Source organism: Eretmochelys imbricata, chromosome 6 (assembly GCF_965152235.1).
Source record: "Eretmochelys imbricata isolate rEreImb1 chromosome 6, rEreImb1.hap1, whole genome shotgun sequence".
NCBI lineage: Eukaryota > Metazoa > Chordata > Testudines > Cheloniidae > Eretmochelys > Eretmochelys imbricata.
The window spans coordinates 11,844,912-11,854,894 of NC_135577.1; the positions used below are offsets into that span (position 1 = coordinate 11,844,912).

The 9,983-nt window shown below is 55.7% G+C and overlaps 1 protein-coding gene across 1 annotated transcript; it reads right to left on the minus strand.

The window, feature by feature from the left end:
• Positions 1 to 3,122: 3,122 nt before the first annotated feature.
• Positions 3,123 to 9,313, minus strand: CLCF1 (cardiotrophin like cytokine factor 1). The gene is made up of 3 exons (XM_077820736.1): positions 9,220 to 9,313; positions 8,916 to 9,082; positions 3,123 to 3,626 (listed from the first exon to the last, which is right to left on the minus strand). Exons 1-3 carry the CDS (start codon positions 9,311 to 9,313, stop codon positions 3,123 to 3,125), a joined length of 765 nt encoding a protein of 254 aa, XP_077676862.1.
• Between the last annotated feature and the right edge of the window lie 670 nt (positions 9,314 to 9,983).

Consider the following 9,983-nt stretch of genomic DNA (forward strand, 5'->3'; position numbering starts at 1 on the left):
ACCCTGCGCTGCTGGCCCCTCAACCCTGACCTGCAGCCCCTGCTAGCCCAGCCCTGGGCTCCCTGCACCAGGTGTAGATTCTGCCAGGCTGCAGTGTGTGTATATGCTGCATTCTCCACCCCCCCTCTGACTCCCCAGCTATATTTAGGGGTTCCTCCCCATTACTTAGCTGCAGTTGCTGGGTGCATTTATGAGGCAGGGAAGGTCATGAAGGCGGTTCTGAGGCTCCACATGCAGAGCAAACCCAGCCAGCGAGAAGAGGAGAGGCTGGGGACCTGCCCCAGACACTAACTAAAGTGAAAATGAGCAAGAGCCACGATTTTGTACTCATGGAAAGTGTCAGGGGGCAGGGGTGTGGATGGATGGGTGTATTGGGGGATGGGTGGATGGAGAGGTGTATTGGGGGACGGATGGAGAGGTGTATATGGGGATGGTGGAGGAGTGTATAGGGGGATGGAGGGGTGGAGAAGTGTGTATGGGGATGGATGGCGGGGTGTATTGGAGGATGGATGGATGGAGGGGTGTGCGTGGGGACAGATGGAGGGATGTGTACATGGGTGGGTGGATGCCTAGATGGATGGGTGTGTAGGGGCTGGCTAGATTAGGTCCAGAAGCAGGGAGTTAGGGGGCTAGCCAGTGTTTTGACCCCATAATGCCTGCCATATTGAACTCTTTGGTGAGCTCTGCACTGGTAGGAGATGCCAGATGGGCCTGAACCTCCCATTTATCCTCAGAGCAGGTGCAGCAGGGTCAGCTCCCCCAACCATGACATTTTAATTATGAAGCGGAGGAGTGGGGTCTAGTGGGTAGAACCGCAGAGGAAGGGTATGGTGGGGTGAGGTGAGGTGGGGTGGGTTAATAGCTAGCACACCTGGGTTCTATTCTCGGCTTTGCTTTTAATTGGCTGTGACAGAGCCCTATGTCCTCCCTGTTCCTCGGTTTCCCCCTTGGACATAAGAAGCCTGCTGTCAGACACAGAGGTGGGGAGGGCTCGTTCCCTGTCAGACACGTCATGTCGCACAAGTAGGAGCTGCCAGGATGGGCAAAGGGGCCTGGGACTCGCCTTCCCATCCAGCCTCACCCCCACATCTATCTCAGGGCCACTCCCCCGATTACTGTTCCATGCTAAAAAGCAGTCTCCCCACCCCCACCCTGTCATGTTCTCTTTCCCCAGCCCTAGTGCCCCAGCCATGTTGTTGCTCTTCCCCCTCCCCCCTCCTTCATGCTCTCCTTCCCTGCCCAGTTCTCCTTGACCCTTCAGGTAACACCCCTCTACTACCTATTTCTTTCCCTTCCTGCCAGGAAACCCCCCTCTCTACCCCAAAGCCTCATGATGGCCAACCTTCCAGGAGAATGTGTGTGACATAGCACATGGCACCAGGGTGAGGGCAGATCAGGATCTGGATCGGGGCAGGGACCTGGGGGACAGATAGGGGTGGGGGTGGATTGGGATTGTATTTACTTGGGTTAGGGATCTAGGGTGGCAGACAGTTAGTGGTAGAATCTGGGGCAGCTGATTGGGGTGCAGTGAATTCTAGCAGCCCAGTGAGCTCTCAGCCAGTCCCAACCCAAGATGCCAGTGAGCCAAGCTCTTGGAGGAAGCCTTTTATTTGTTAATACAAGAATAAAAATTCTGCAATAAATACCATCTAATAAATAATATTTCCAAATAAATAAATATTAATATAGACATACCAAGAAAAACACAACCCGGTGGGGGAATGTGGGGGGTGGAGAAGGGCAGGGTCACAGGCCCTTAACCCTGATCCCACATCTGGAGCATGGGCAGGGGGGTGGGCAGCAGGGCCTATGCCAGATAAAGAGCCCCCACAACTGCCCAAATGCTACGTCTGCGACAATGTAAACTTTAAGGAAATGCTGCATGTGTCATGGCATGAGATGGCAAAGGGATATTGCCCCACCCCTTCCTGGTTTAGCTCCCCTGCTTTCCTGGTCCTCATGGGTGTTTTGTCAGGAGGTGGGGCCAAAAGATGCATCAGCATTGCACTTGGAGAAGCGCTGGAGGTCTGCTTTCAAATCCTACCCCTATTTTGGACCCCAACCTTTCCTCTTCCAAATCTCGCCCCTTCCTGGTTTGGACCCCAACCTTTCCTCTTCCAAATCCCGCCCCTTCCTGATTTGGACCCCAACCTTTCCTCTTCCAAATCCCGCCCCTTCCTGGTTTGGACCCCAACCTTTCCTGGTTCAACATCTGCCCCTTCCTGTTTTGGACCTCAATTTTTTCTGTTTCATTCCCCCTCCCCCTTCCTGTTTTGGATCCCCAGACTTTCCTGTTTCACACCCCGATCCTTCCTATTTCTCGTCCCTCTTGCCCCACGATGCTGCAGTGTCATGGGGTGAGATTGCCCCATTTGCAGGTGTGACCGGAGGGCTGGCGCTGGTGGCATTGCCTATCTCAGCCCCTGCCCCCAGCCATGAGGGAAGTGATGCATGGAGGGCAGAGCTGGAAGCACCCAAAGAAACATGGAGGCCAGGCTGCAGGCCAGTGTCAGGGGCTCTGAACCTGAGGAAAGGCTGGATGAGTCCAGGTCTCCGTGCATGAGAGCAGGGGAGGGGGACGCAGAGGAAGAATTGGATCAAACCAGAGGTACAGAGTATGACGCAGCAAGAGACAAAGCCAGACAAGGCTTAGGGCTGCCCATTGTAAACAGACAGTGCTGACTGCTGCCCAGAGCACATGGGGGTAGGGTTTATTGTTGCTCTGGGTGAAAGGGGAAGGGGTTATTGCTGTCCAGATCTGGGGGTGGGGCTTATTGCTGCTCTGGGCTGTACTGGGGGAAGGAGGGTTATTTCCCTGTTTTGGAAAGCAAATAGGTCCCTTGCTAGAGAATAAGAAAAAGGCTGGGGGAGGGAAGGAGAAGGATGGGGACGTGCTGCATGGCATAACAGATGGGAAGGAGGCTGGGAACCATGGAAGGGAGGGAGAGGGGTAAGGGGTGGGAGGCACAGTGGGGCCTGGGTTTGGAGGTTCGGAAGATCTGAGGGGAGGTGAAAGTCAGCAGCCCCTTATCTTGAGGCACAGCATGATGAGTGGAGTGGGAGGGGGCAGATGTCCTGTACCTCGAGGCACACCGTGGTGATGGGGTGTGGGGGGGCAGGGGTCAGAAACCCCTAGCCTCGAGGCGCAGCATGAGGGCGGCGGGCGGCACCTTCTTCTTAAGGCGGTTGAAGTCCTTGGCGGAGCGCCACAGCCAAGTCTGCAGCTCCTTGAGCAGCCAGAAGTCATCCATCTTCTTGAGGAAGTCGTTGTGGGAGCTAGTGGCACCCGGCCCCTGGGCCCAGGTGGGGTCGGTGCTGCCCAGTGGGCTGGGCAGCGGGTAGCCCAGCGAGGACATGACGCTGGCAATGCTCACCACCAGGCCCTGCAGGCTGGTGCAGAAGTGGCCCAGGTTCTGGCGCAGCTCGGCCTTGGCCACTTGCCCATCCATGCCACGCAGGTAGCACAGCAGGTGCGTGTAGGCCCGGTAATTGGCTGCCAGCCGGGCATTGTCATTCAGGCTGCGCCACAACTCAAAGTCCACAGTGGCACTGGGCACCATCTCGGCCCTTGTCATCCGGGGAGGGTTGAAGTCTGGCTCATTGAAGGGGGGGCCAAGGTAATTCAGCTGCAGTGGGTGAGAGAGGGGAGAGAGGTCATTAGATTCACACAAACAGAACCCAATGCGACCCTCGAACACTCCTGCTGGGGTCAGGCCTGACCCAAGGACGGCCAGAGACTCTGAGGGGATCAGCATGGGGACACCCCAGCTGCCACTTGGCCCTCCTAAGTGGCCCCAAGGAGATGTCCAGCAGAGGAGACACGGGAACAAATCCCTCTTGGGAGAGGATGGGGGTAAAGGGGAGGCACCGGAAGGGGCCAGTGATACTCAAGAGCCCTACAGCTCAGCCCTGTCCATTGCTGGAAGGAGATCCTCAGTCATGGGGCATAGTGCAGCTGGGTGAGGCTGGGAGCGACCGGGGGCATTTGTGGCCCTTAGCCCTGGCCCTGCAGCTTCGGGATGGAGTGCTGCCTGCCGGAGTACATGGTGAGTAGGTCTGAATCGACCTCTCTCCCAAGTCCACGGGCTCCCTAAACCCCTCAGCTGGTGGCTTCTAGCCCAGCAGGGCATGGCTTCTTCTCCCGGCATAACTGGCTGCCAAGTGGGTGCCCCTGGTGAGGACAGACACGGAGGACCTGTCCCTGGCCAGGTGCAGGGGACAGGAGGCTGTGGCTCTGGAGTGAATGCCATGAGGATAACAGGCTTTGGCCCATGCACCAAAGGGCCCAGTGCCAGTCCCTGCATGAAAGAGGATGTGGGGGGGAGGGATAAAAGTCTGTGGGACCGGAGCCCCTCAGCCCCACAGCCAGAGGGTATTGCCAACCAAGGCAGGGGCATGGAGTCGAGGAACCCCTGTGGGGGGCAGAGGAGGAGATAATGGGGGCTGGAGTGGGAACACTGGCACCAAAATGCCATGAGGTGGGGGAAGCACTGCTAGGCCTTGGGGGTAGTAAGTCTCGGGGACTGCGGCTCCCGGAAAGGGCTGCCTCTGCCCCGTCATGAGCTGTGGAATTTCCTGTGCCCCCTGGCACGGGCGAGGACACTTCAGAGCACGGCGGCCGGCTCTCAGGAATTCCTCCAGGGATGATGGAGGGAAGGGGGGGCCCTGTCTCACAGGTGAGGCCCTAATGATGGGGCTGGGAAGCGGCAGGAGGAACCGGCTGGTGGCCCCAGGGATGAGGTAATTTACGGGCGGCTGAGTGGGGAAGAGGAGGTGAACCAAGGCCATCGGAGTGCTCTGGAGAGGGGGGTCCTTTTCCCCCCCAGACAGTGAAAGGGGGGTCAAGGGGCGTGTTCACCGCCTGGGCCTATGCACAGGATGGAGAACAATGCCGGGCTGGGGAAACTATTCAGCCCCAGCACCCTCCCTCTCACATGCTGACCCCTCTCATCGCATGCAGGCACACGCTGACCCCCCTCGCCCTACGCAGACATATGCTGACCCTCTTCGCCCCACATGCTGACCCCCCCACCCCACGCAAACACATGCTGACCTCCACATACTCATTCTCACATGTACATTTCACATGAGTGCACATTCTCACTCTCAGGTACTTCCACACTCCATACACACATGCAGTGACACACACTCCAACATGCATGCCCACTGTCTCACACACATACATCCCACACATACCCAACCTGCATACCTGCATATTCTCACCCCCACATCTGCACAGTGACACACACGCATGCCCCCACTCACCCCCACACACTGACACACCACACACCAACACATACTGACATGCACAACCCCACACACATACTGTCACACATGCAGCCCCAGACACGGGCACACCCACACACACCCACACCATTTTCACCCTCAACACATGTGCTCACTCTCTCACACATGCTTGCTAACATGCCTCCACACATGCAAATTCCCATAGCTATCCTCCAAACTGCTACCCCCCTGCCTCCCCACACCCAGGGATTCCCCGTCCCCCAGGATGGCATGGGGAGCAGCCCCCGCAGCAGCAGGGGAGCCCTAGCAGGGATTCAGGGAGAATCAGGGAGTGGAAGGGAGGTGTGTCACCGCTGCGGGTGGGGCGGCATGGGCACCTGAACAATCTGACAAGCTCAGGAGATGAATTAATTTCCTCAGTGTTGCCCGGAGGCAAATGGAGACATCTCTCCCCGTCCGTTGCGCAAGCCTAAGCGGAAGCTGGTGGGGGTGCAGAGACAAGGTGAGCACCCTAGGATGGGGGAGGGAACGGGAGCAAAGGGGGAAGAGGGGGAGACATACACAGAGGTGTGTTGAGGAGGCAGACACAGAGTGAGCTGGAGTGAAAGCAGAGAGACTGAAGAGCACTAACATGCACTGACATGTGAACATGGGAGCATGCCTCACACATGTGACTAGAAGGAGAGAGCTGAAACAGACACACAAGCCGGGTTTCCCCCTGCTGAGTGCCCTCCAACCCTACCCCATGACCCTGGAAGAAAGGGGAGCTCTAGCAAAGGCCAAGGACACCTCCAGGTGCAGACAGCTGACAAGGGATGTCATGGGATCAGGTCCTACACTGGGGCTGCTGAGTTGGATTAACCACTGGAGAACTCAGACAGCCCTAGACTTTAAGGCCAGAAGGGGCCACTGAGATCATCTAGTCGGATTTCCTGCATAACCCAGGCCAGAGAGCCATCCTTGGGGTTTCCTGTCTCCAGCCCAGAACTGCTGCACTAGAGCAGATCCTTTAGAAAGAGCCCCACTGTGACAAGAAAGAATCCAGGGAGAGGAACCTGCTCACTATGCCCTGTGGGAAGCTGCCCCAAAGGATGGCACATTGCTTAGAGTCTGGCGACCTACTGAACAATTGTATCAAGTGTCCAAAAATGGTCTTTCATCTCAGATATGGATATTTTCACCCTCTAATGTTCATTTTTTCAAAATTTTCCATTTTTCATCGACCCCGCCCCCACCCATGAACATTTGAGGTTGGGTTTTTAAAGGTTTTCCTCTCTCACCTGCATTTTCTGTGTCAAAATGGAAACACAATGAAAGGAGGAGGGGGAAATTGAACATTTTCCAACCCAAACATTTTTGATAAAAATGTGTGAAGAATTTGGAATAAAAAATGAAAGTGCTGCCGAGTGACACTTACTGTGAACTTGCTAGTTGTATTCACAGAGCCTCTGAAAGGGCTGTGCCTCGTTCCCAGCCTGAGCGTTGCTGACTTCTGCCTTTGCTAGTTTAAAGCACCCTCCCACATCAGTATCATCTTCCCATCTAGGTACTTACTGATGAGGGTCAATCACCCCTTAACCTTCTCTTCAACAACCCCAGTAGATAAATACCATCCCACAGACTTTCCCAGAGTTCACCTCATTCTTGTCGCTCTTTCCTGAACCCCGTCCAGTTTTTCTGATATGGTCACCAGAACCAGACACGCTGTTCCTGTAATGGCCTCACTAATGCCATACACAGAGGTAACACCACTTCCCTGCTCCCACTGGACATCCCTCTGCTTGTGCAGCCAAGGATCATGTGAGCTATAGCATTGCACTGGGAACTCATGTTTGTTTGGTTATCTACCATGACCCCCTAGTCCTTTTCATTCAAAGACACAGTCCCTCCTCCAGTATGCATGACCGACATCTAGGAACAAAGAATGTATGTTCCTGCATTTGGCTCTGTTAAAACATACCTTGTTCACACGGGCCCAGTTTACCAAGCAATCCAAATCAATCTGTCTAACTAACCTGTCACCATCAGAATTTACCACTGCTGATTTTGGTGTTATGTGCTAACTTTATCACCAGTGATTTTGTATATTCTTGCAGATCAATGATAAAAATATCGAATGGCTTTGGGCCAAGAGGGGATCCCTGCAGGGCCCCAACAGAAACACCCCTATTGGATGAGGATTCCCCAGTTATAATTAATTTTTCAGCTCTATCAGTTAGCCAGTTTCTAATCCATTTAATATGGGCTAGGCTGATTCTGCACAGTACTGTTTAATCAGATTATCCTGCGGGAATAAGCCAAATGCCTTACAGATACCAATGTATGTTACGGCAGCACAGTTATCTTCATCCATCAAATTTGTGATTGCAACAAAAAACAGGATATCAGGTTTGTCTGACAAGCTCTATTTTCCAAAACATGGCTCCCTGGCATTCATCATGGTACCACCCTTTAATTCTTTGTTATATCCCATTTAAGCCTTTCCATGATTTTGCCCGGGATCGGTGTCAGGGTAACTGGCCTATAGTTACCCAGGGTTTCTTATAACCCATTGGCACAAAACTCTAAAGAGGGAAGGGAAATCTACAGGTCAGGGTGGACAATATCCATGGGAAGTTTTGCCATGGGACATTGCCAGGGAGATGAGGCTAGAAGGGCCCATTAGTCTGATCCAGTGTGGTAGGAATACAAGGCTTGATGGGCCCAAGGGTCTGATTTGGCCCAGCATGGAGGAAGGACATACAGATTGGATGGGCTTGTGGGTCTGGTCTGCCAGAGCCGGGTGGAGAGGGATACCAGGCTGGATAGGCCCATGGGTCTGATGCGGGCGGTGTCCCCCGTTGCCATGGTTGGGTGCCTGTTCTGTGCGTGGTGGAGCGTGGCCCAGCCGGGGCGTCTCCCAGGCGAGTTCTGACACACGGGCCTCACCTCACCCCATGGAGAGACAGCACAACAGAGTGTAAACAGTGGGAGACTCCCCCGGTGCCCCAGGACAGGGAGGGGGCATGATGCAGGGCATCCTGCCAGGGCTAGAGCCACACAGCGGGGAGGGTGTGAGCTCGGAGATATGCATGACAGAGCGGGGGCAGGTGGGTGCAGACAGGGAGAGTGGGAGCCCCAGCTCCCCAGAAGGGGATGTCGGTGGGGGTTTGTGTGTGTGGAGAACTGGGCCAAGAATAGAGAGGGGGCTGGGGATGGGAGACAGAGACCCCCAATCAGGGAGAGGCAAAGGATTTGCAGCTCCTTCCTCTACTCCAAGAGCTGTCTTCCGACTCAGCCCCCAGACCACATCAGTATGATGCAGAGCCGGATCCTATAACAGAACATGCCTCAGCCATTTGTCATCCTTGCTCCCTCGTGTGCTGCAGGGTGGGGGGAGATTGAGTTACAACCCCCCCAGCTCCCCTGGGGTGGGAGAATCACTTTTGGGAGCCTGTCATTTACCAAGACCCCCCAAGGAGGACAGAAAGGAATCAACCCTCCCTCACCCCTCCGGGGAGACATCTAAGTTGGGGGTGGGAGGAGAACAGAGAGTGCACAGGAGGCATGGGAGTGAGAAAGGGGCAGGAGAGATGAGCGGGAGAGCTGAGGACAGGCAGGGTTGGGTGAGGAAAGGGGAGATGGGATCACAGGGCTATGCCCTGCTCCATAGCCCTCCCTGTACTCACATAGGTGCCGGCGAGTGTGCGCAGCTGGTGTTCCAGATACCTGGTGAGGTCGTATGTCTTCTGGATGGACTGACCAGCGCCCACCTCGTCTGTGCTGTTCAGGGCGGGGACCGCGGGCAGGTTCCAGAGTGCTGCGCACAGGAAGGCAAAGATCCCCCAAGAATCTCCTGCAGGGAACACAATGACCAGCTCAGGGGGCTCTTTGACACAGGCGAGGGCAGAGCCTATCTCTGTTGAGCCCCGCCCACCCCAGCAGGGGGCGCAGGGACATTGGGGAAGAGGAGGAGCCTGTGACTGCCCAGACCTGCCCTCATCAGCAGAGGGCACTGTGACACCAGAGAGAGGGTGGTGTTTCCTCTGCCCAGCTCCATCCTTCCCAGCAGGGGGTGCTGTGACATTGGGGAGGAGGAGGAACCTATGGCTGCCTACTCCCACCCTCTCCAGCGGGAGGTGCTGTGACACGAATGTGTCTCTGGAGCTGTCACCCCATTGTTCTGCCCCAGGGCTGTGTTCAGGTTGGGTCTGAATGTGCTCTGGCTGGCGGTAGAGGAGAGGCAGATGGGGTGCACTCTCTGGGGCCATCTAGGCCAGTTCCCCAGCCCAGCACCCCGGGGAGGCAGGAGGTATGTCTCTCACACCTTGTCTCATGTTCTCCTCCCCACCACCCTGAATGGCCTCCAGCCCCAGCTGCTCAGACAGGTATTTTTATGGGTGTCTCACACACCTGTTTCAAATGAGCCATAAAGCCTGTAGAGCACACAGGGAAGAGCTGGGAGCAAGAGGCAGATGCTGTGGGTGTCAGGGAGTCAAGGCCCAGCTGGTCTAAAAGGCCTTTTCAGGTGTGCCTGGCTGTCTCCAATCCCCGCCACCTGCCCAGTCCAGGTTTGAGTATCTCTGCTGGGTCCCAAGCCCCAAGGGAAGGGGGGGAACAGAGGGTTCAGAACTGGAGGTGGGTGCTGCAGGGCCCATCGGGAGCTCAGCAGCTGTCAGGGATTCAGGGCGGTTAGAGCTCTTGGGGCTTTAAGGCGTAGGGAGCTGTCAAGGTTTGTAGGCTTAGAGGTTCGAGAG